This window comes from Penicillium verhagenii (assembly GCF_028828195.1).
Source record: "Penicillium verhagenii strain IBT 33310 chromosome Unknown utg000002l_segment0_segment0, whole genome shotgun sequence".
Lineage (NCBI taxonomy): Eukaryota > Fungi > Ascomycota > Eurotiomycetes > Eurotiales > Aspergillaceae > Penicillium > Penicillium verhagenii.
Genome location: NW_026643166.1, coordinates 707,776 through 732,227, shown reverse-complemented (window position 1 = coordinate 732,227; position 24,452 = coordinate 707,776). Strand labels below are relative to the sequence as shown.

Genomic DNA, 24,452 nt, shown 5'->3' with positions numbered 1-24,452 from the left:
CTGGAGTGACATGAGGGACATTGAGTTGATGCAAGGTAGCTCGTGAATGCCGATCCACTACGGCCCCCACCAAAACCCCTCTTTCATATTTAGAGTAATCTGACCTGAGCCACAGCTTTCATAGTGGCTGGTCTGCTTCAATAATTATACATGGAGTTACCGATAAATTGTCCCTGGTCATAAAGCCCCGGGAAATCTTGTTACACAATATGATCGGGATCCTTCTCGTATCGCCCAACTTTGATATCTCCCCTCATGCCACGACATCTTTTCCAAAACTTCACCCAACAACGTTTGAGGAACCGAAAGTCCCAAAGATAGAAGCTGTAGGCAAGCAAAGTTATCGGAATACACAGGACAAAAAACCACCAAGACTTCACAGCATTCTGGCCAAGGAGATCAATGTTCATGCCTAGCAGGCTGGAGCTGAAATTGAGAGGGATGAAGAGTGTAGCAAGTAGAGTCAATCTCTTCACTCGCTTCGACTGCTCAATGGCTTTGCGTGACTCCTCGATCGTGGCTTTGTTCATCGCCAAACTTATGCCTTGGGTACACATTTTGGACAACTCGACGCAACGGATATAGAGTTGATCATAGTCCTCCATGATGCCTTTTTGAGTAAAGGTACTGTCCGATCGAGGAGAGGTGAAATTTCCGGTCCTGTCCGTCTCCGAAGGCAACCTTATGTTATGGCTTGATGGAACGGCAAGTCTCCTACTCGGACTTTCGGATTTGGTGCCATTTGATCCCTGTCCATCTTGTTCCGCCAGTTTGCAAAGTGCCCGGGCGCTATCTTTCAGCTGCTTGGAATGTCGGTTGAGAATGTTGGTGAAATATTGAAGAGTTCCTAACGCATCAGCCGGATGTTCCGCAACGATCAAGTCTATCTGGAACTGGATTCTGGATTCCATCAGATTCAGAAACTGGACCTCGGAGAAAGCCGCGTGGGCAAATAACGGGATACATATGGATAGTGAATCCTGGGGTGCGCGACGGGCCAAATCGACAAGCGCGATCAAAGAATCGTACTGCAAAGGAAGCAAGGTCGTGCTTTGCTGGAATTCTGCTGTCGTATTCGTATCCGACTTTAGACGATTGGTCGTCGTTCTAAATGCCATTTTTGGATGATGTTGGATGATGGGAAGTGGTGTTGCCTTGGCTTCGATGTGACTAGTCCACGGCCCTGGGGGAGATTGTTCTAAGGATCGTCCGTGGTCCATCCAGACAATGACTGAGCATGCATATCCAGATGTCAGCGAATATTACCTACTATGAGATACCGTTCAAGGATACCAAGAAGAATGAATGTCTTACCAGCCCAACTTCCATTGATTTTTGCGACATAAATCGAAATCCACTGTTCAATCACAGAGAATGACGGACACACAGTAGTGTATTCGCGGACTAGCGAGTCTCCGCAGCAAACCTTATTAGAGCCAAGCTGGTGTATCTTGTATTTCGCAAGCCCAGTGAGTTGTTCTGAGCGCTGCGACTGCAAGTTCTGGCCCCCGAAATCATCACGGTGGAGAAGAGTGCTCACGCAGAGGCGAAAAATGTTGTTTGAGGAGCTCGCAAGCGGTGGGAAACTGTAGGAGTGCCTAACATCATTGCTAGACAGAAAATTCATGTGTCGCCTGAAGAATTCCGGATCGATATTGTATTTACTCCCAAGAGCTGATACCCAAGACGGTGATATGAAGCCTCGGATGAAGACTACCTGCCCCAAGTTCTCTGACGGAACTGAGATTTCAGCTGAGAACTTCTCATGTTGGTCTTGGTGGTATTGCCCCACGTCCCACTTCCTTTCTTCACAGTCATATACCACGACCAGATCATGAGGCTGTTCAGACTTGGAAGCGAAAAGGTTGGCCTCCTCTTCTGGCTTTTTTGAACTGAGAAGATGGCGGTCTTGAAGCAGCCACTCTGCAATATCGACGTAATTATTCCCGGGGAAGGAGGAGGTACTTGAGTACCTTCTAGATAGGGAGATAATGGCTCGAACGTAATTTTCCGGTGTGACTGTTGAGCGAATGGGCTTCTTGTTAGATGATGAAAGCCGGGAAATTGATTAGGATTAGGCCTTACGTGCGGTTTTTCTGTGTTGCATTTCCAACAATAAAACTCCTCTATTTACTGCTAAGTAATATTGAGTCAGGAATTGAAAGCAGTTGATAAACTATGCTGATGCTAAATGAGGTACTAGCTCTTTTGGAAGGAAGCCAGGGGTTGGAACAGAATAAAAGGAATAGCAGCACTTATTATTACAGCATATGTGGGTGGCTTGCAGCATATTATACCACAGGAACGCTAATATACAAGATGCTTAACCAGCCCGGGCGCATCTGCCGCCCTGGGAAAGCGTGCCTCAATGCCAAGGTCACAGCCTCGCAGGTGTTTTATACGCCAATCGTGGACACTGCTGGAACGCAGATCCACTCCGCCTGGGCGTCTAGTGCCTATTCAAGTTAGCGTACAGCACCAGGTGACAGGAACCATTTTAATCATTGATTGTACCACCAATCATAAATGCTGATGAACCGCCATCTTCGTTCCTGAAATCACCACCGCATTGAATTCATTCACCAACTCGACTTTCCAAGGCTCCTTCCAAGGCTCCACGTATTGGATCGCGAAGCCAGCCCCGCCTCGCCCGTCTCATTTTTACAAGGACGCGCCCGTGGGAAGAGGCAAAAGGCCAATCCCTCTTTGAGTACTTGGCGTTAAATTTCGTCACATGACCCCCCCCCCCCCCGGTTGGCTGTTGAAAAGGACCGCGCGATATGTAAGTCAGTACGGAGTAGAATTGAGCACAACACTTACACTTATTTACACCTATACCTCCCGTGCACTCACATAAAAAAAACCACCTGAACAGTATTTGAAGATCAACTTTTATCATATAGCACCTACTCTGTGTTATATTGTTTTCGACCAACGCCCAGTGATTCGGCGGTTTATTCAGTGAGAGATACCAGTTGATCTTGGACAACATAGGTTTGTCCCTCGTAAATGTGGGGCGTGTAGTAAACAACGACCCCTATGCACAGGTTTGCGAGCCGCAGCTCATCTACTATGTATCTTGTCAAACCTTATCTTTCTTCAGGAAAAGAAGCTAAAAGAAGCTCATGTAAACAGCAGAGTCTTGCCAACCCAACTCGCTTATGAAAAAGAAGAGCTTCAAAATAAAAAGAACCTAGTGTGAAGCAACAAGTGAATCCAGGGCCGGATATCCCCCACCCTCCACCCTTCACCTCCCCGTTCGGTCCCACACAACCCCCGCATATTGACCCAAGCCGTGAACCTTCGTAAAGCCCAGTATAAAATGAGACCAATGACTTTATTCTAACCTGTGCCTTCCCAAAACAAAAGAGGGACAAAAAACTCAAGTCCACCACAATGAGTAACAGTTCTACAACCCCTCCCACCCACCCAGTGGGCGAATACTTAATCAATGGCGACAAAACCGAATCCCCATTACTCCCCAACAACCCCACCACCGGCTTCAAGCTAAACCACATGATGATGCGAATCCAAGACCCCGTCCGCTCCCTCCACTTCTACGTCGACCTCCTCGGCATGCGAACCATCTTCACCATGAACACCGGCCCCTTCACAATCTACTATCTCGGCTACCCCCAAACACCCGAGCACCAAATAGACCTGACAAAATTCGGCGAGGAAACACTCGCCAACCTCGTACATACCCTCGGGCTACTGGAACTGTATCATATCCACGGCACGGAGAAGGAGCCCGCGGGCCTGTACAGCACGGGCAACCAGCCCCCGAACTTGGGGCTTGGACATTTGGGATTCACGGTTCCGGATGTTCCAAAGGCGCTGGAACATTTGAGATCGAATGGCGTGGAGGTAGAGAAGGATTTGGGGGTCGCGACGAGAGAGTCCATTCCTCTTAGTCGGTGGGAGGCTCAGCGTGGTATTGGGTTGGGGGCGGTGCATCCGGCCTATGGGAGGATTTTTGAACAGATTGCGTTTGTCAGGGATCCGGTAAGTCGCCAATGCTTCTTTTTTGAGAGGGGTTTGAGCTAAATTGGGTTTAGGATGGGTATTTTATTGAGCTTGTGCCGCAGAATATGAAATGAGTGGCGATTGGGTGGTGGTGTTGGAATCGGGTCCATGGCTGCAAGGTTTCTTTATAACTAGAGCTAGATCGATCTGGACACACAAAATATTATAGGCCACAAGGCAGTAAATATTAGAATAAATTCTGTACATTTCGCCTTCGAAGCTGACATTCATGAAGCCTTCCACGTGTGCAAGGTTGGAATAATGTTGACTACGTATACGAGCTCGTAACGTTGGGAATGGTGTCTTTTTTGACACCAAATCATTTCCCGATACACGGCAGGGTTATTTTATACGCGGAATAACTCGAAAGACACAATGGATTTCAGAAATCGCAAACTATCTAGACCCGCTAGAGAGTAACAAGCTTCTATAACAGTGACATGCTAAACAAGAAAAAAAAATAAAAAGACCACATCGCTAGGTGCATAGTATCATCCCCTAGTAGTTAGGGATGCAAACACCGGCGTTCCACTCAGTAGCGCCGACACATTGCCAGCCATCGCAGCAGGCATTGCCAGAGTTGCAGGCAACCTCGTAGTCTAGAGAAGAAATAGTCAGCCAACGGAATTCCAAAAATCCAATCATTATCAAGGTCGACTCACTGGCGACGCAGGAACGCTTCTCGGCGGTCTGGGAGGCAGAGGCAACAGCGGCCAGGGTAGCAATGAAGACGGCGATGAACTGCATTTTGTTGGTTGGAAGGTGGAAGATCGGGTGATCGGTGGATTGGATTGGATTGGATTGTTTGGTCGATTGGATTGATAGTTGGTGGATGATGATATTCAATTCTCCAAGGAATCTCTAGCTATTTATCCTCGAGTCCAGTCAACTTTGCATAGAACATTTGAAGAGTACAAGGAGTACAGCTCCCATGATCGCCATGCCTATTCAGGTACTGTTCCAGAACCGGAAGCAATTCTTATTGCCATTTTGGTTAAGTGCTCTTGCCCCCATATAGGTAATCGGGCGAAAAATAGCGGTTTCAAAAGGAGAATTCTCAACGAGAGTTGCTGTTTATTATATGAAGCTGGTGGTATTGCAATTATCTGTGTCGGGTGCTGCTTCTGTCGTTGCAAGGGTTCTGGAAACCATGAAGAAGCTCATAATGAATCAAAATTCCGGGGTAGAATAACGCCATATGAGGCTCAGGAGGTGGCTTCTTTGACTTTACACATGTGGCGAGTAAGAAATGAAGCGAGTGGGGGCATTGCGATGGACTACAGGACCACGTATATTTCAAGGTTTCAAAAGGGGGGTTAGACCTAACGGTCCGGTCAAGGGGAAGAAATTGTCATTCTGGAAGGATTGGAATAATTCTCAATATGGTAAGGTGGCCAGATTTTTGTTTCTGCTTTCTAAGTTTTTCAATTTTTATTTATTTTCAATTTTCAATTTTCAATTATCCTTCTTTTTCTTTTTCTTTGTCGCTTTTCTTTTTTTGGGGTTTGTTTTGCACGTTGGCCGGAGTTATTCAGGTGGAGTACTCCGTACTCGGTAAGTCCCAAGCATACATGTGGCAGTGCGATATGATAATTGCGACGATCATCTCCTCTTGAGTCCAAACCAGAGCTTTGAAGTGTGGCAAAGGATCGAAATCCACTTATTTAGAAGCTAAAGAAATAGGAAATAGGCTAACCTTTAGCAGGCAAACGGTGACATTTTTATTTGTGTGATGTCAGCTGGTCAGAAGCTGAATCCAGAGCTATCATTTTTTTCGCAGAGGCTGAAACTGGAAACGCTGGTCCACATGGTCCTATCGCCTCAATTGCCATAGTAAGCAGAGACGGAGTCACCGATGACCCTCGTATGCAATGTATCATTAGGAGACAAAGGAATATGATACATTTAAAGAGAGAAAGAAAAAAAAAAGAGCATTGACCTAAGAAGCTATACGTTGCTAGGGCAAGAAAGGACAGAAACCGGAAGGCAGCAGTCTTGGAACTCTTGGTATAGACTAAGAGGGATTTAAATGAAAGATTTAGACCAGTAGCGTGGATTTTAGGCAAAAAAAAAAGAGAAAATCGCGCGTGGAAATGGCTAGTGGAGCCTCAGAAACGAGGAAAATTTCGATCTCGTGGAGAGTCTAGACAACTTTGGTTTAAGGTGATGGATCCCTAAACACGGGAGACCCGCAATTCAAAGCATCCCACACATTTCTCTTTTATTCTTCTGATTCCCCTACAATCACCGCCATGTCGGATTTCCTCCAGTCAAATGCTCCATTGCTTGCATGCGGTCCTGTTGAGCAATAACATCGGCTCTTAACACTTCCTCAACGCACTGTCTCTGCTGCAAGCTGCCGATTCTTGCCCTGGCCCAACTCGTCAGATTCCCCAAGCCACTTTTCTGATTCGCCCCGGATTACTTCCTTCTCTCAGGGAGTTCTTCTCAGAAAGGTCTGTGATCAGCTACTAGCCCGTCGGAAGCAGCTGCAAGCTTATCACGACTCTTCCCGACTGCATTTCGCAAATCCCGGGGACGTGTACTCCGTTCTCACCGCAACGATAACGACATTTTCCCTGTTCTTTCTTCCCTGGATAATCAATCCAAACATCCCTGCCCTTACCTTACCGCGGTTGTGTTGGCCTGTGCCTCCCCGTGGTCCATTCTATTCTTCTTTGTAAGAATAAAGAGAGCGCCTCTCTCTCCCCCCAAGGCCCTTCACCGAAGCTTCCAAGTCGAAGCTGAAGGCCTTGTCCATTCCTCTTTACATCGATTTCGAAACCATTGATATCGAATTACCCCGTCACCATGGACGTCGACTTATAACATCACCGTTCCTCTGGAATTTTTTATTTCGCAACTATACCATCCGCATTTCAGCGTTGCCTGCTCGCCTTATTCTTTTTACAGCTTCATAGCCTAGCCTTGCTACTCCTTTCCCCTGGCCAATCCAAACCGCCACACTCGCAACATCTACCAAATAAAAGCCATCACCAATCATGGCCCCAAATCTCTTCCTCTGCTTGCGCACCATCTGCTGCCCTCTCTACTGGTTCCAGCGCGGCGACCGCATCAAATCAGACGATAACCGCGAACAACACTGGGAAACCCCCGTCCCGGGAACATACAAGTTCCTCCCCGGTCAAGGCTGGCACCTTGTCCGCCGTGATGGGCAGGATCAGGACGAAAAAGTCCCCGCTGCCCTGATCTACTGCCGCGTTCTGCACCGCTACATGTTTGAGGGGGAGCTGGAGGAGCGCTCGCGCTTCTTCACGGCGCCCCTGCAAAAGGGCGGTCGCCCTGAGAAGCTGCGCTTCTTCCTCCTCGACGATGGCGTTCACTGGGTCGCTGGCTGGGACGCCAAGGGCCGCTTCATCCCCGGTCCTTATCCTAAGTGGTGGTTGGATGAGGACGGTGAGACTATGCGCCGTGGTATGTCGCCGCCGACCAGTGCGAATGTCTCTCGCTGTAACAGTGTTATTGCGGGCAAGATCGAGTAAATTGGCAAACTCTTGGCCTTTTTTCATCCATTTTGGGCAGTTTTTTTTTCTTCTCTCATTTCTTTTTGGTTCTCTATTTTTGCTGCCTATATCCATTTACCTTCATCTTTGTTTTTACCATGGCAATGACTCCCAACACCTTTTGTTAGTGCTTGTGTTTCAAGTTTTGGGAAGCGTTTCAGCGTGATGATCGGTTAACAAAAGTGTTTTGACTTGCTTTACGGTAGCACTGGTTGTGGGTGTTCAATTTCGGTTTTTTGTGTTCAATTTTTGATTTTTTTTTTCTCAAACGATAGATGAGATTAGACCTGGGTTTCTGTTTTACGTGGGCTGAGATGATCTGCGACGGCGCACGGGCTCAACGGTGCTCTTTGGCGGTTTCATTGGGTCGCTCACTTTCCATAGACTTTGAATTTGATGATCCGGTAAATGTCGGAGGATTTCATATGAACAACTTCAATTTCCCATGTGTCAATTCTAGTCCCAGTCTTGAAAGTTTGCGTATAGAGTGCCATGCACGAGTATGATTGGCTCGCTTCCAAGTCTACCTGCTGGTTATTCCGTTACTCTTCAAGGATATGTGAACTAAAGAAGCAGGGGACATGCACATGTGTACATGCATGTGTATGGCGCAATTCCAACCGGTATATACAATATGCAGGCGTCTCAATATGTTCAAGTTACATCACAGCTTCGAATCAGGTCTACTAAGCAACTTCTCCAGTCCATTGCGCACCTTATCCTCCATCCCGCCTTTCCCCACTCGCATCGTCTCCCGCAAAACAAAGACGTGGATATAAGTCCCCACCATCTTCACATCCTCCTCTCCCTTCCGAAACACGCCAATCTCCCACGTCACGCTCGACGACCCTAACTTGGCAACCCGCAACCCGACCTCGAGAATATCGGGAAACGCAACCGAAGCGAAAAAGTCCGCGTGCGTGGAAACAATCAGGCCAATTTGCTCCGCCCCGACGGACAGGTTGGATGGCTGGCCACTTTGGCTTTTTGGAGTGGGATTGTTCACGCTAAAGGGATCCATGCCGCAAGCCTCGATGAGGTAAGAATTGGCGATGGTGTCGAAGAGGGCTGTGTAGACGGTGTTGTTGAGGTGAGCGTACATGTCATTGTCGAACCTGGATTGGTTTCCTGCATTAATTCTCTTGGCTGATTCCATCATCTATGTATTTGGGTTTGGGGCGTGGTTACCATCTTGTTTGGTGGACTTGGTGATAGCCGTAGTCGCTGCGCACGCGGGACTTCTTGGCTACGAACTCGGGAGTTGCCATGTTTGTAGGTTTGTAAATGTGGGTTCTTTTTCCTATGATCATAGAAAGAAAGAAAGTCTTGAGGCACCGTCCAGCGGGGCAAGAAGTGATATGCAATTCTGTCTGCACGCCTCGGAGTTGATCACGTCCGGACCGAGGTACAGGAGATTAGGTAAGCCTGGAGATTTCAGAAATTGGATTCGAAAGATTAAACAGTAGGATGTCGATCAAAAGATCTTCTACTAGTATTTTCTGGAGATTTCAGACATGTCAATGATATTGTTTAATCTACATCAATATGAGTTCTGGATCCAGATTGACGTGGGGAAGAGATTTACTCCACAATGGCCGTTTCCAAGGTTGTTTCTTATCGTTAATCGCAGTTTCTATTTTTTTTTCCACTGACTTTTCCCCCGCCAACACTTTCTTTTGCATTTTTTGAGCCGCAAGTCGCTCATTTTCCCTCCTGGCTCCCTCTCCGCGTATAACGGCCTATCTTCTCCGGCGAGGAAAATATCCTCTGCCCCCGCCGCCCGTCATGTCCCTTGTCAATTATGAAGTGAAGGCCGATCCCGTCCAACAGCCCCCGGACGTCTGCGTTACCCCTTGCGACCCATGGCCAGCACCATATTACCTGGAGGGTGGACTTCGCCGCGTCAAGCCTTACCACTACACCTACAACACTAATTGTAAGGAGCGATGGCGCGGTCGCACATTGGAGGACATCTTCACTTCTGAGTTCCGAGACCGCAGACCAGAATACTATGTATGACCCCCTGGCCCACAGTCATAACAATCCCCATATAACTAACCCATACACTAGCGCTGGGCACTGGACCAAGGCCTCGTCGCCGTGAACGGCAAGCCCGCCGCGCGCAACACAGTCATTAAAAACGGCCAAGTCATCTCGCACACCTGCCACCGCCATGAACCCCCCGTCTCAGCCCAACCAGTCGGCATCATCCACGAAAGCGACGACCTCCTCGTCATCGACAAACCCGCCGGAATCCCCGTCCACGCCGCCGGCCGCTACCACTTCAACTCCGTCGTCGAGATCCTCCGCGCAGAGCGCGGCCAAGGCTGGCTCCCGCGCCCCTGCAACCGTCTCGACCGCCTCACATCCGGCGTCATGTTCATCGGCAAGGACCCCAAGGGCGCAGAAAGAATGGCCACAAAGCTCAAGGAACGCTCCGTTCAAAAAGAATACGTCGCAAGAGTCAAGGGCAAGTTCCCCGACGGCGTCGTCGTCTGCGACCAGCCCATCATGCAGGTCAGTCCCAAACTGGGCCTGAACCGCGTGCGCGCCACCGGCAAGACAGCCACCACCAAATTCCGCCGTCTGGCCTATTACCCTGCCGAGTCGGAACTCCCCACCCCCACCCCGCCTGCCGGCGAGCACGGCGAAATCCCCCGGCCTGCTACCCCGCCTCCGGCTTTGGCGAATGAGACGGAGGGCTACAGTATTGTGCACTGCTTCCCGCTTACGGGGCGCACGCACCAGATTCGAGTCCACCTGCAGTTCTTGGGCCACCCTATCTCCAATGATCCCATTTACTCTAATCGGCGGGTTTTCGGGCCCGAGCTCGGAAAGAACGAGTCGCATGGTCAGCGCGATGATGAGATTATGGAGCGCTTGAATAGGATGGGGAAGACTGAGTTGCCGGATACGGTGTCGTACCGACACCACTTTATGGCGTCGCCGGATGTGCCGCCGGATACTGACCCGGCTATTCTGGCGCAGCTTTTGGAGCGCGAGCAGAAGGCTGCGGCGGAGGATTATTCTATTCGCAAGGGTGAGCGGTTGTCTGGTCAGCTTTGCGAGGTCTGTGATACCGAGCTGTACTCTGATCCGGGGCCTCATGAGCTCGGTATCTTTTTGCATGCTGTTGCGTATGCTGACCTTGAGGGTGATTGGTCGTACCGGAGTGCTATGCCCAGTTGGGGTTTGCCGCCGTCTGGTCTCTTTGGTCCTCGTGAGGTTCCGGATTGGGTTCCTGGCACGGAGGGCGAGGAGATTGTTATTGGGCATGGAACTGTTCCGCCTGAGATTGGAGTTGATGATGAAGGCGTGGTTCGCAGGGGTACTAAGTTGCCTACCGGTACTGTTTTGCTGGAGGGCGTTGGCATTGTTGATGTTTCGTCTTTGAACGCAGCTTCTATTCCCAAGGAGGCTGCTGAGCTGGTGGCTGCTGCGGCGCAGTAAACTTGGTTATGTTGCATTCGGCAGAGGTTGCATATTCCTTCTTGCTTTGATATTATTATACCAAAATCGTTGATTGAAGTCGAGGTTGGCATGTTTCTTGTCTCATCTGGACATACAGCATATAGAGTGGGTGTTTTACATTGCATTTTGACTTATATAGACCCTTTGAACTTGATGACCGTTTCACGACTCCTATTTCCTGTGTGTTCCCGGGTCTCGTAAAGTACTATAGACTAGTATGTACCTGGTACTCCTATAGTGTATGGGGGAGGTCACTGTTTTTGTTTACCGCTCTTTGCAGATATGGAGTAATCACCACTCATACACTCCCAGCTCGGTTTGATGTCTACTAACTTGATATTACCACACAACATTCCAAGAATCTCAAGTAACTCAATTCGCTGCAAATTTCTGGACCATTTCTGGACCCAGTCTATCTTTCAAGTATGCCCAATCTAAAAATGCAAATGCCATTTCTCCAGTCCCAATGCAACCATCCCATACGCCGCGTGTACAATTAAGACGAATGCCACAACGCATCAAAACACAAGCACAACAAAACGCAAGTAATTGCGAACAACCTCCAAATAGAAATAGATATAGTAGTAGTGCGGCTCATGGAGACGCCCACTGCGGGCTCTCACAATCACCCAAAGAACGGACTTTTTCGTCGATTCTCCAGATCATCGAGCCAGCCGTCACGTCGGCTGCAGGCCGGCCGCGGAGCGCAAGGTCACCGATTTTGCAAGTACCAGCCTCGTCGAAGCGGTACTGCATGCACTTTGTGCGTTTGGCGCATTCCTCAGCGCACTCGTAGTGTGTCCACGGTGCGCTGTTGCCATCTTCTCTTTCGAGCTTTTGCGGAGCGAAATTGTCCCAGTTTTGTTTTGTGTCTGTTAAATTAGGGCGGGTGAGGAGGCGGAAGACATCCTTATATAAGAGGTAGCCGTTGTTTTCCTAATGGCATGTAAGTATGAATGGGAGCGACGAGGAGAAAAAAAAAGAAACAGTATTGCGAACAAGAACAATGCTTATGGGGCAATGAGAAGCAGGCAACGGAGACTTTACTTACTTTAGCGTGCCAGTTTGTATCGAATCTGAACATCATTTCAATGTCCGCTGGTGTCATGTGGTGGAATGTAAAAGGTGGGTAGCACCATTGCGTCCTCCCATAGGCCTCGTTGATGGCATCCTGCTCCCAGACCGATTGCCCGGTAACATGTGGCCAGGACCATGTGAGCGGGATATTGACGGCCTTGAGCGCCATGCCCAGAATACAATCGCCTGCCCAGTGCTTATCCGTCTTGAAATGCCAGTCATCCATGTTCTCCTCGTACTCATCCGCAAGAGCATGCATGGCCGCATGCGAGAGCACAATGCCCGACCCGCCGTGCGCAAACACGTCCTCCCCGATCTGCATCTGGTTTCCGAGATACAATCGCTGGTTCGAGTCCAGCTTCGATAGCCAGCCCACCAGCGTGTGCCAGATCGGGTATGTGTCCGCCTCGAGGATAACGTACCATTTCGCAGTGGGCTGGTAATTGCGTGCCTCGACGGCCATGGGGAGAAATTTCCACTTGTCCAGCTTCCAGCCCGGGTTGCCCATCATTCCGGCAGCGCTGTTGGCTACCTTGACTGTGTCTTCTCCTGTCAGGCCTGCACGGCCGCTACCTTTTGCGCGGTTGTATAGTGCAAAGTCGGCATTCTCGAGGACTGACCAGCTGGTGTTGCGGAAGACGTCGTGGGTGCGGAGGCCTTCGATGTCTTCTTCATAGTCGGAGACAATTAGTTTGTTCGGGATGCAGCGGAGGGTGGAGCGGATGTGCACGGGGACTTTTTCTTGAGCTTCTGTGATGCCTGTCTTGAGAATGACGAGGATATCTTCGATGCCGGGAAGTGGGCGGCACGTTGCGGATGTGGGGTCTGCGTTGATAGCTTCGGGATCATCGGTTTTGATGTTGGGTGTTGGAGTCGTTTCATCGGGTGTGGTGAGTGTTTGATTAGATGATTTGACGGGTGGTTCGGTGATTACTTGTGGCGTATACAGTCCGAACCCAGTGTGTCGGAGGTGTAGGAATAGAAAAATGAGGACAGCTCCGGCGAGCAGAGGTAGCCATCGGGCGTACCGGGCGGGGAAGGTGAGCATTGTAGATTGTAAGACGATATGAGGGGAAACAAAGTAGAAGGGATGGGAAGGAATTGCCTAGAATTGACCCTCCATGTTCCAGTAGAAGTCAGGAAACAACGTCCAGAGCTGTTATTGTTTGAGGAGAATGGTGAGATTTTTTTTTTAAAAGAAAAAAATATCAGGATTCAAGTCTGCCTGGACTTTAGGGGCTTTTGTGTCCGGGGCTTGTTTGGGGCTGACATTGGCCAGATCGACGTCTTGTTCCACTTTTTTTTTCTTGATAATGTAGTAGGTTATGTAGAGCGATGACGGCTGAACCAAGTGGGGAATACAAGCTGGCTGCTTTCGAAAAATGACCTGTAGATCCGAATTGCAACTGTCGTCGTGCTCCCACTCGGACGCACGTAATCTGGCTCTTTCGTTCCAAGCGCTGTGCCACAGAGGCCCGCTACGAGGACCCCTGAACAGGTGGGTCTGGCGATCAATTAATTCCTCTGCACGGACAGAGGAACCCTGACGAACTGGCCTGTACCAGGTTTGGCCCTTGGGAGGTCGACAATCGAGAAAAGTTCAAGGTCGGAGAAATAAGTATGTCGAGGTTAATCTTAAGCCACGTCTTGGCCGATCCGGAAGCAGTGACATGTACCCGAGTCGATCCCAGCCATACTTACCAGCCACAATCTGTAGTATGCAAGATGTACTAGTATACAAAGAAAAATGTATACAAAGCAAAAAAAGACTTGATACCCAAGTATCTCGATGGTTATAGGTCTCAGATATTTCAGATATCTCAGATATCGAGAATCCAAATGTAATCCCAGTGCATATACGTGTAAAAACTACAAATCACGTAACTCATTTTGCATGCCCAGAAAAGAATTTTTGAATTTTTGTTTGTCATTTCAGAACAAGTCTCTCTCGCTCTATCCGCCCAGCACTCATGACCAAGCGCGAGCCGCACATGGCGTGGCATGCACAATCCTTGTAATTCGTTATCGCCAGAGTGATATCACGACCGTAACAAAAACCCCGCTCTCATGCTCCTGCGTATACCGCCGAAAATTAAATGAAACAGAACTTTTTAGGGGTTCAATCCATTTAAGCCTCAGTGGTGACACGGCCCTTGGCGTTGGTGACCTTGACACCGAGAGCCTTGGCCTTGGCGATGATGTCGACACGCTTGCGGGAAGAGACGGCGTGGCCGATCCTGTGGGCATTATGTTAGCGCATCGTTCAACTGGATCTCGTTTGATTTGGCAAATCTGGCAAAGGGCATCGAAAAAAGGTGGGTTGAGACATACTCAGCAGCGAAGGTGCGGTTGTGCATCAGGAGGAGCTCGACGTCCTTGGTGTTGTGGACGAGGAAAGCCTTGTGGCCGGAAGGCATCATGTGACGGGTCTTCTTGTTGGAACCGTAACCGATCTGTAGAATCGTGGATTAGCCATCTGATGCTGGCGACATGCTGGGAGAAAGGAGTCGTACGGAGGGCATGGCCATCTGGCCCTTGAAACGGCGGCGAACGCAGTTATCAATACCCTTGGGCTTGCGCCAAGAGGCGCCAACACGGTGGAACCGGTCAGACTGGTGACGGTTGAAGCGGTTGGTGCCTAATTCAAACTGTCAGTCCTTCAATTCTGGGATCGGTAGTCGTGTAATGCATTGGCGATGTTGATTGTGGTGGGTATCCGTGGAAAATATCGCTCTCCGACCATGACGAATGCGTGTCGTTGAAAAAAATCAAAATAAAAAATCTCCCCTCCATGTTGTCGTCTTCAAATGCCCATCTCTTCCTCGTCCAACTCGATTTCCATTCTTCGCGTTCGTCTGGTGGTAGGGAGGTCGAAGGGCGATACTATCCAGGGCCACAAATTGGATTCGCAGGGTCGAAGATCGGGGTAACATACGCTTCTTCACGATGGGAACATGCTGCTTAGCGGCGACCATCTGTGAAAAAAGAAAACTGTCAGAATGCTGGATTTGTCGATCGAACGGACGTGAATCACTCACTTTGTCGGTGTTGCTGGGTCTCGCCGGGCGTTGAGAGTTGTCGAGTCGGAACGAAGTCAATCTCGAAAACTTCCAAGCAGAGCGGCGTGGGCGACCCACACTAGTGTGATTTGAGCGACCTAAGCGAAATAGGTGGGCTTATGTCAGCGTAGGGTTGGCTGACACATAGCCCTGCCAAGACCTCCCTTTTGGGATGCAACAACATCCAACTTAGATTGAACATCTATACAACGTAATTCTTCATGTTAATGCCTAATGTTTTGTCCTGTTTATTCAAAAAGTTCCCATTCTCGAAAATAATAAGAAATCTATTCTTTTATTAATTCTTCCATGAACATATCAACTTACGCATCTCAAAACAAAACAAGATTCCAAGCTATCAGCGCTCAGGTCACTCCGTTTGGAATTACTCACCCAATTATGACTTGAATGATGCTGCGAAAAGTCTCCTCCAACGGCCAATCCAACATCTACTATATTCGGAACTCGGTATGCTCCAAAATCCGCGATCACTACTAGTAGTACTATGCACTATACTCTCTATCAGCCTTGAGTAATGAAAGGGATACTGTAGAGAGCCTTCTGAATGTCTTGCCGTGTAGTATTCAGCAAGCACAATATCTAACTTCGGCGGTCACGAACCCTATTAGCTTGACTGCAAGATTTAGCGGCTTTAGGCTGACTTCAACGCACTTTGCCATCTTCATGAAGACAACACTAGTGGTTTCCGAAGCTGTGAATGCATCATGCGTCCCCACGTGGATCCACTTGGGGGCGTTGTTGAACTATGTGAGTAGTACTAAGTACCACTATGAATGACTGATCATCGACGGCCTTGATTTCTACCAAGTCGACAAGGGGAGCTGCAAGAAGAGAAGAAGGTTGGCTATTTGTTTATGAAAAGACTACATTGAAGGTGGTATCCAGGCGAAGGGAGCGGGGGAATCAAATAAGACTTATCACATTTTGACAAGAAAGCTCCAGCAAAGAAAACATGATTCCCAGATACCCTGGTGACCTCTATGCAAGCAATTATACATCAAATTTCCTACCGTCTATACTACTATGTACTGTGTTAGTACTACTACTGCCACTGAACCTCCATCTTGTCTCCCTCTCGCTCCCCACTCCGCAACATCTGCTCCAAAACCTCCAAATCAGCCAACGCCTCCTTGGGCGACTGTCTCTCAGCAACAGGCCTTCCATTGATAACAGCCGCAGCGAAATCTGCAACCTCAGGGACAACGCCCTTGCCATCAAACTCAATAACATGATCCAAACTATTAACAGTGACTCCATCAAAATGCATCTTCACCACGCCCTTCTCGCAGGAAAACTCAAAGATGTTATCATTGAACGCAGAGCCCCATGACAGAGACACAAGACCCGTAGCTCCGGACGCCGTCTTCACAACCGCATCTACAGTATCAACGGGTGGCAGGTATGTCTGCTGGAGCTGTGAGTGCGCGGACACAGTCGCGATTTTCTCTTCGGATCCTAGGATAAGTCGGAGACCGGCGACCATGTGGACGCCGCCGTCAAGGAGAAATCCTCCCTGGTACTCTGGTGTTTTGCGCCAGGCGGTCTCTGATAGATCCAGATAGATAGACAGTTAGCAACGAGTTCACCGATTGGGTGTATGGGTGTATGTTTGAGATAGGATTGAGAGTGTTTGCGAGCCAGATAACGTACGGTAGTATTTGTTATCCTGCTTCACGAGACTATGCACGTTTACTCTGAAATGGCGCACTGGTCCCATTTGCCGGACCTGCTCCGCTGCGAACAAGAATTTGGTCAAGTACCGGTAATTCTCGCCCACGGCCCAGAATACCTTGCTAGCATCGATGTTCTTCTGGTACCATGCCAGAAGCTCACGCGCCGTTGCGACGTCCTTGGCGATGGGCTTTTCGGAAAGAACATGCTTGCCTGCTAGGAGAGCCTGGCGGATGAAGTCTGGTTGGACCAGAATAGGGAGACTGGGGAGTTGATTGTTAAGTTGGATTTCGGAAATGACAATCGACGGCTTGATCTGATGGGATTTGATTTTGATTGAACGTACGCGATGATGACGGCGCTGATATCTGAGCGTGCTAGAAGATCTGAGTAGGAGTGTCCTTCGCCGGAATCCTCGGAGTAGAGATCGATGTTTGTGGTGGTGCTGGCGAGGTCCTGTGCTGATTTGAGGGACCGTGAATAGATGGCTTTGAGAGTGAGGTCTTTGACGGCCTGCACGGCGGGCTGTATACATTTCCGCATCGAGGAATGATTAGTGCAATGATTCTTTTTGTTGTTGAATTCGGCATTTTGCGATTTCTGGTTGGACATACCAAATGCTGTTCTTTAGCAAAGTTGCCTGTGTATATTCACATTAGTCTCGAGGTCTTTGTATTCAATTAAGTTATATTTGAAGGCTGGAATGGACGCTTACCACTGCCGATAATAGCTATTCCGATAGCCATAATGTGATTTGGTGAGCTGTCTGGCAAAGAAACTTAAGACTTTGGGATTGAGAGAGGAGCAGTGACGGGTAAAAGGTTTGAATGTAAAAAGACGAGTCCAAAATTCTTATTGAAATGTCATGCAGGAGCATGCAGAAACAAGTGGGGTTCTTAGGTCCGGGTACACCGGCCTCCACAATGAACGTGGGAAGGTCCAACCTTCCTGGGTTAGCTTGGCTTCGGCAAGCCTTTTTTTCCGTCCGATCTTGCAAGTATGCCGAGCCATTCACGATTGGATACTATTTCATGCATTATACATAATGTCCATAAGATCTATATCGATTACTACTGGTACTCCATACCCAGCCGCTTTGCTGAATATGCATGACGCAATAAGCAGCATCAAGCACCAACGCAAATTGAAGACAACGATCGACTCTACATATCAAGCTCTTTGAACATCATCAATGCAAACACCCTGAAACTTCACTTGGAATTACTAATAGTAAGGAGAGGAAGAGCAAGTTCCCCAACGGCAAGTCGCCGACCAATAAATAACCTTGACAAAAATCCACAAACCATAACGCCGAACCAGCATATAGAACACATAATATATACCACAATGCGAAGGTGGGAATCGAGCCCTACCCCAGATAGGTAGGTGAAAACAAAGCGCAATACCTAAAACCATTCCCAGTGCCGCCGCACATACATACCCATCATAACTCAAGAATCATAGCTCAAGCCTATAAATAAAGGCTGTGGGGAAAAATCATAGCAGTCGTTATAATATAAGTACCCGCAAGCAAGCTGCATCGCATCCTCACGAATTAACCAAAGCCTTCAACCTGTCCACCCTCGCGATGGACTTCTCCAGCTTCTCCAGCCGGCCCCGCTTCTCGATATCCCTGCGCTCAAGCACAGCAACGCGCTCCTCGAGCTTTGCGCGCGCTTTTCGCTCTTGCGCGACCATTTCGTTCGCTTGGCTGAATAGCTGCACCGTCAGCTCTTCGAGCTCGTTGCTTGCTAGCGAGAGCTGGGACTCGGCGGCTTTGCGGAGCCCTTGCTCGCGCGTTAGCGCGTCTTGGAGCTCTGCGTTGTCGCTGCTTGCTGGGGATGATTGGGGGAGAGGGTTGGGTGGGATGGAGGTTGGGGTTGTTGGAAGGGCGGCTGTGGGTGTAGGTGCGGATGCGGTTGTTGGTGTTGAGCTACCGCGGCGGTAGGGGAGGAGTGAAGTGAGAGTTGCGAGGCGACTGTGGTAGGTTGTTGGTTGGGAGGCTGTGTCTGGCGTGGCGGGGATTTGGGTTGGTGAGAGGGTTGATTTGTCGGTGTGGGAGGAAGAAGGAGGGAGGGAAGCGCTGCTTCGGGGTGTGTCGTAGGATCCGCGGGTATGGGTGTGAGTTTGGGATTTGCGCAGACGTGTGATTTCGTCTTCGTAGTCGGCGAGTTTGTTTGCTGTTGTGAGGGGAAAGAGTCGGTCAGCAGGTTGTTTGGGGGGTCTTTGGTCTGAATTAGAGTGGTATGGGGGGGGGGGGGGGGGTTGAGAGCTTAGGGCTGACACTAAAAGCCTGCTACCCTTCTCGCCCTCTATTTTGCTGTTTTATGGAAGGGGAGACACAAGTCTGCTGGGTTGTCACTCACCATCTAAGGCAACGCGATGCGTTAAGTCCTGGATCTGCCCCTCCAGCTCCTGGATCCGGAGCTGGGCCTCGGAGGAATCGAACGAGTCGGTTTTAGTAGAACCGCATGTTGCACAGTGGTTCTCAGTGGCTGTAGCAACAGTTTTCATAGTAGAGGGAATTCCGACAAGAGTAGCGGTCGCGATCGTGGTGGTCGTAGCAGACATGACACCATGGGGATGTTTACCCCGAGTTCTGAATTTTAGAGTGGAGTCTAAATAAGAGCAAAGAGATGATGAAGCAACAAAGCAGAAGCTCTAGGGTTTTAGAAAGTGTAAATAATGAGATCAAAACTGTCCGGAATGCTGAGAAGCTTGGAAGGGACAAATGGCCAAAATATGAAACGAAATAGTAATTAACGTCCGGCAACCTTTGAAGGGGTTCAATCTACTCCATACTGCGCCACCGGCTTTTTTTACTTATTCCGTGTCTCATTATTTCCAGGGTCGATTTTTCTTCTTATTTCTTGACTGTGCTGATATTAAATGATTTAAATTATATCATCCTAGATCTCATTCTTTGCATTTGGACCCTGCAGATAGATCTGTGATATCTTTCTCGCGTGCTCTTGATCCTCGTCATTCTTAATACCCCGATGACATAGTTGTACATTGACCCCCGCCCCCAATGTCATTTGTGACAACCAACCTCGTGGTCGATCAAGGGTAATTATTTTACATGTTTAGTACGCCTTGCAGAAAATGGGAAAGTCGTACCCCCTACTAAGGCTAGTGGTTATCTATTTATATCGCCCTTACCGCGAGATAATATAGGAGACCATTTTCATTATACCGCCAACTGTACTCGCTACTCCGTACTGACCTGCGTCCAGGCCCATAGGCTATACCCACTGGGAAAAAAAATTGGCGCGGGGACAAGGCCTAAGGTTCAGTAGTGTGCTGTCTATGAATGAAACAAATTTGAAAATTTCATTCAATAATACCCGGCCCACAATTCTAGGGCAACAAAGTGTTCTGTGTGGTTGATCTGCTATTGGAACTCCACTCCCTTCAAAGCGGTAGGACATGTACCCCATACTGGGGTGCAGTATAAACACTACCTAACATTGAATGGACGACTTCATGCCATGTTAATACCTAGTTATAGCTACCATTAGGGTGGAACTTAAGTGTCAATGAAGACTAAAATTTCAATCTATACGCAATGAAAAAGAAAAGAAATTAAGATGACAATCAGTACGTGCAAAAATAGGAAACCAAAAAGGGCAAATGCACCTTGGAAATGTAGAAGGATATCAGCCGAAGCTAATGATTGAGGATGAGGGGAAGACCAGAAAGAATTTCGGAGATTCATTGTCATCAAAGGCTCAAGAGGGTGAGGTTATGGGAATACTCATGGCGACTACTTCGTCTCTCGTAGAGTCATTCGTGATCACATAGCAGGTCGAGTTAGGAACCAGAGATGGTAGAAGATGGGACTCGAACGTATTCTCAGGTTCCAAACTTGACAAGGGACATAACAGGAACCACCTGTGGATCAATAGGAGAAAGGACAAGAGGAAAAAAGGAAACCGGGCAATCTTCATTTCGCATCGGCTGTAATGGTCATGGGCAAATCACACGAGTCACACGCATGGGAATAATAGCTAGATAGCGAAACATCATACGAAAACAAGTAAAGAAAAACGGAGGAAAATAAACTTTTCAGACTGCCAAATCATCAGAGCGAGGACTAGATGTGTATCGAGAATCTAGCCCGAGAAGAAAGGGAAGATCATGAACCAAGGACAAAATGAGGAGAGGCAAGGTGGAAGGGCGAAGTGAGGACAAAACAACTACCGTCTGAAGCACGGGTGTGCAATAAATAATGGACCAAAAATAAAGAGTGCATGCTCACGGTCAGCGATATCGAAACCGCAGTTCGTGGCCTCGCGGCTCCTTCAAGACAACGATGCCTTAGAAAGGGCGCCGGAAGAATCGTCAAAATGCGGTCACTGGTTCATCTGCACATCCAGGGACAACAGTTTTGGGGTTAAGCGGAGGTTGCTTCGGGGGGGGGGGGTATCGATAAGGTTATCAGAATCCACGACCACCACGACGGTTGTTGCGCTTGGTGGGGGCGACGGTGCTCCAGCCGTCGTTCTCTTCGGTAGGCTCAGCGGTCCTCCAGTTGCCGTTGGAAGTCTCCTTGGTCTCGGCGGCCTCAGCAGCAGGAGCAGGGGTCTCCTCGGCTTCGGCGTCGGCGTTCATACCGCTCTCCTCCCCACCGGCCCGCCGGAGGATCTCAAAGTTGGCTCCGCCCTTGGGAGTATCCACATCATCCTTGTTGGAATCGGTACCGGTAAGGCGGATGTCCTTGTACTGCTCCTTGTTATCCTTGGCCTGTCTAGGCTTCTCAGACTTCTCGGCCTTCTCAGCCTTCTCAGCCTTAGCCTTGTCATCAGCCTCCTTCTTCTGGCGCAGAGCTTGCTGGTGCTTCTCCTCGACCTCACGCTCACGGGCAGCGGTGTCAATCGGGCGAGCCGCACCGAAGGGGCTAGCCTTGGAGTCACCGGCGGAGGCGGTGGCAGCGGCAGCAGCATCGGGAACGGTACGCTTGGCAAGGTTCAACTTAGGACGAGCGGCAGGAACGGTGGGAGATGTGGGGGCAGTGGCCTCCTTGGCGGGCGCATCGGGGCGCATCTTGGAGCGCCACTGGTTGTCCATGTCGGCAGCGGTAGGAGTCCGCTCGGGACGGGGGGCAGGTGGGCGCGAGCCCTCATCCTGGGAACGACCCTGACCTTCACCCCATGCGGGGGAGCTTCTCCGGTAAGCAGAGCCAGGTCCTCCTTCGTTGCTGTGGGGGCGGCCACCCTCACGGGGTGGGGGGCCACTGGGGGCCGCAAGAGGGCCCTTGCGCTCCCAGTTGCCGAAATCGCGGAACTTGCCGTCCGACTCGAAGTTGTTGCGACGGTCGCTGCCAGCATCGGATGCGGCATCCATGTTACGACCAAAGCTGGAGCGCTCGGGAATGCGACGCTCGGGGGCGGGGGGAAGGGGTCCACGGCGGGTCCAGTCAAGATCACGACCCTCTGGGCGAGATTCCTTGGCTATATCCTGTCAGTTTTTATGAGGACAATGTTGGCTATTATGAAACTTACGAGGCTCAGCAACGCTAGTGCGAATGGTACGGCCCTGCAGGGTGGTGCCAGACAGATCAAGAGCCTTCTGGAGGCCCTCCAGGGTCTCGAACTCAACGTAGCCAAAGCCCTTGGGGGCCTTGCTCAACTTGTCTTCAACGATGCGGACGTTGGTCACGCTGCAGCCAGCGAAAAGGTCGGAAATATCATCGGCAGTCGCCTCGAATGAGAGGTTGCCAACGTGGGCAGTGTATGGGGGCTCGGTGGGAAGAGCAAGCGGCTCGCGAACAGCGTAACCTCCACGGGTCTCACGTTCTATATTGCACATGTCAGAACTCATTTCACTTCCCATTCTCATTCTCATTGTATCTGGCATACCGAAAGTACTGCCGCCGCCGAAGCTGTTGCCTCCAAAGCCCATACCACCAGCAGGGCGGGCACCGAAGCCAGAGGACGCCGAGGGGCCTATAATAGATCAATAAATCGTTCCAGGTGAATCGCGAGCATTAATGGTAGAGATCGGGTGACGTACCGGCTAAAAATTATAATTAGCTACCGATTGAACAAAATATAGCGGGGGAGAGGATCAGCGACTTACATGGGAGGGGCATGTCCTCCATCTCATCAGCCCAAGAGCCAAGGCCTAGGATCCGTTAGTATAAATTTTTTCCTCCCTTGTAGACATTTCTGATACTTACTCTCATCAGCCAAGAAGTTGCTAATGGTCATCTTCTGACCCTTCTGTTTAGGCGCTAGTGGAGAAGATTCGTTAGCGGGGAACGACCACCAGAGATATTTCGCTCAACATGGCCATTTGGCTCTCTGGTTCAAGGCCGAAGAAAATATGCCATAGGCGATCACTACATACCCATGATTGCGGTTGAAAGGTTGGCGCGCAAGCGGACTTGTGCGCGCTTCACACACTAGGGTTGCAGGTGGGGGGAAGTGGTAGGAAAAAATGTAGGAAATTCCCGAGCGGAAATCCAAGAGCCTGTCAAGAGAAAGGAAGTTAGACAGGAGGTCGTGATAGTCAAGGTCGGCAGGAACAAACTTCACGAAAACTTGGTTAGAGGGGAAGTCGGCAGTCGAGCACGATGGAAGTGGTCGGGTTAGTTAATCCGTGATAATTTTTAAGTGGTGCCGCTAGTCCAATCAGAGCCGCCATCGGTTCTACAAACGACAAACTCCCGAGTTTCTGTAGTGAAGCAGTCAAACCAATCAAATTCAATATTCAGAAAATTGATCATTCAATCTATCCTCTATTCTAATGTAACCGGAGTTTCTATCACCTTAGGGCAAAAAAAATTGAATACGGGCCATCCCAAAAATGTCGTTTGACGGTGGGGATCCAAAAATTGGTGTAAAATCATTAGAAAGTGAATTATGTGTTTCATTCCAGGAACGGATATACCCCACGCTCAATAAGAGCACTCATTCAACTCTACGACATATGTCAAGTATAGCACTGGAGGTTATACAGAGATTCTCTATTTTATATGTTGGAAGCAGCAAAAAGAGTACAAGGTACAAAGTGGTACCTTTTTTGTTATACAAAGTACTTGGACCTGGCGGCGAAATGCAAATGATGCAAACATCCCAACATTCGGTCTCGGTCAACAACTCCATCTTTTGTGATATTGCTAGAAAAGTAATAGTGCTTACTAACATTCAATGTTGGATCTTAATTTATCACTTAAAGAAGAAAATTCTTATGCCCGTCCCGTTTTTGAATGATATTAATTCACCGGCGTCTATAAAAACTCACCCCCGGCGCGAGATTTAACGTCGCCGTCGCCGCCAGAGATTCTTCAGTTAAGGTCAAAAAGATATATAGTTATTCGGAGGAGGCTTGTGGACCTCAACACATGTGCATCATATGTATGATACCACATGCTCTCGATACCACCATATGCCAGTGAGTTAAGTACATATCCTTCAATGTTGAATGTTTGATGTTCCTCTTTTTCAAATGTTTATCTTGGTGCTATTACATATCTAACATTTGGAACCCTATATTTCAAAGTGACCACGTGAAAGAAAAAGCGCAAGGTTATGGCCGGATTCCCTACAAACGAGGCAGCCGCTCGAATGCTTATGAGCACATGACATTGAATGTACTT

The 24,452-nt window shown here is 49.1% G+C and overlaps 11 protein-coding genes across 11 annotated transcripts; 3 read left to right on the top strand and 8 right to left on the bottom strand.

Moving 5' to 3' along the window:
* Window positions 1-200: 200 nt before the first annotated feature.
* Window positions 201-2,038, bottom strand: N7466_000272 (uncharacterized protein; the record flags this gene model as incomplete). Its single annotated transcript, XM_057159670.1, has 2 exons — window positions 201-1,231; window positions 1,315-2,038. Coding segments are annotated over 2 exons (1,755 nt in total), but the record flags the coding sequence as incomplete, so codon positions are not given.
* A 1,358-nt stretch (window positions 2,039-3,396) lies between these two features.
* N7466_000271 (lactoylglutathione lyase) lies at window positions 3,397-4,100 on the top strand (the record flags this gene model as incomplete). The annotated part of the gene is made up of 2 exons (XM_057159669.1): window positions 3,397-4,005; window positions 4,059-4,100. The coding sequence occupies 2 exons, from the start codon at window positions 3,397-3,399 to the stop codon at window positions 4,098-4,100; spliced, it is 651 nt and encodes a 216-aa protein (XP_057025917.1).
* A 424-nt stretch (window positions 4,101-4,524) lies between these two features.
* On the bottom strand, window positions 4,525-4,773 carry N7466_000270 (uncharacterized protein; the record flags this gene model as incomplete). Its single annotated transcript, XM_057159668.1, has 2 exons — window positions 4,525-4,625; window positions 4,689-4,773. 2 exons carry the CDS (start codon window positions 4,771-4,773, stop codon window positions 4,525-4,527), a joined length of 186 nt encoding a protein of 61 aa, XP_057025916.1.
* A 2,255-nt stretch (window positions 4,774-7,028) lies between these two features.
* On the top strand, window positions 7,029-7,529 carry N7466_000269 (uncharacterized protein; the record flags this gene model as incomplete). The annotated part of the gene is made up of 1 exon (XM_057159667.1): window positions 7,029-7,529. One exon carries the CDS (start codon window positions 7,029-7,031, stop codon window positions 7,527-7,529), a length of 501 nt encoding a protein of 166 aa, XP_057025915.1.
* Window positions 7,530-8,214: 685 nt separating this feature from the next.
* Window positions 8,215-8,818, bottom strand: N7466_000268 (acyl-CoA thioesterase; the record flags this gene model as incomplete). The annotated part of the gene is made up of 2 exons (XM_057159666.1): window positions 8,215-8,665; window positions 8,739-8,818. 2 exons carry the CDS (start codon window positions 8,816-8,818, stop codon window positions 8,215-8,217), a joined length of 531 nt encoding a protein of 176 aa, XP_057025914.1.
* A 517-nt stretch (window positions 8,819-9,335) lies between these two features.
* N7466_000267 (pseudouridine synthase family protein) lies at window positions 9,336-11,000 on the top strand (the record flags this gene model as incomplete). The annotated part of the gene is made up of 2 exons (XM_057159665.1): window positions 9,336-9,563; window positions 9,621-11,000. 2 exons carry the CDS (start codon window positions 9,336-9,338, stop codon window positions 10,998-11,000), a joined length of 1,608 nt encoding a protein of 535 aa, XP_057025913.1.
* A 615-nt stretch (window positions 11,001-11,615) lies between these two features.
* On the bottom strand, window positions 11,616-13,146 carry N7466_000266 (uncharacterized protein; the record flags this gene model as incomplete). The annotated part of the gene is made up of 2 exons (XM_057159664.1): window positions 11,616-11,957; window positions 12,073-13,146. 2 exons carry the CDS (start codon window positions 13,144-13,146, stop codon window positions 11,616-11,618), a joined length of 1,416 nt encoding a protein of 471 aa, XP_057025912.1.
* A 1,080-nt stretch (window positions 13,147-14,226) lies between these two features.
* N7466_000265 (60S ribosomal protein eL32) lies at window positions 14,227-15,073 on the bottom strand (the record flags this gene model as incomplete). The annotated part of the gene is made up of 4 exons (XM_057159663.1): window positions 14,227-14,335; window positions 14,430-14,551; window positions 14,612-14,736; window positions 15,034-15,073. 4 exons carry the CDS (start codon window positions 15,071-15,073, stop codon window positions 14,227-14,229), a joined length of 396 nt encoding a protein of 131 aa, XP_057025911.1.
* A 1,147-nt stretch (window positions 15,074-16,220) lies between these two features.
* On the bottom strand, window positions 16,221-17,595 carry N7466_000264 (Gfo/Idh/MocA family protein; the record flags this gene model as incomplete). The annotated part of the gene is made up of 5 exons (XM_057159662.1): window positions 16,221-16,723; window positions 16,829-17,112; window positions 17,196-17,362; window positions 17,464-17,489; window positions 17,565-17,595. The coding sequence occupies 5 exons, from the start codon at window positions 17,593-17,595 to the stop codon at window positions 16,221-16,223; spliced, it is 1,011 nt and encodes a 336-aa protein (XP_057025910.1).
* An 802-nt stretch (window positions 17,596-18,397) lies between these two features.
* Window positions 18,398-19,420, bottom strand: N7466_000263 (uncharacterized protein; the record flags this gene model as incomplete). The annotated part of the gene is made up of 2 exons (XM_057159661.1): window positions 18,398-19,029; window positions 19,216-19,420. The coding sequence occupies 2 exons, from the start codon at window positions 19,418-19,420 to the stop codon at window positions 18,398-18,400; spliced, it is 837 nt and encodes a 278-aa protein (XP_057025909.1).
* A 1,869-nt stretch (window positions 19,421-21,289) lies between these two features.
* On the bottom strand, window positions 21,290-23,204 carry N7466_000262 (translation initiation factor 4B; the record flags this gene model as incomplete). The annotated part of the gene is made up of 7 exons (XM_057159660.1): window positions 21,290-22,302; window positions 22,354-22,647; window positions 22,711-22,797; window positions 22,865-22,867; window positions 22,931-22,975; window positions 23,031-23,084; window positions 23,201-23,204. 7 exons carry the CDS (start codon window positions 23,202-23,204, stop codon window positions 21,290-21,292), a joined length of 1,500 nt encoding a protein of 499 aa, XP_057025908.1.
* Window positions 23,205-24,452: the final 1,248 nt, after the last annotated feature.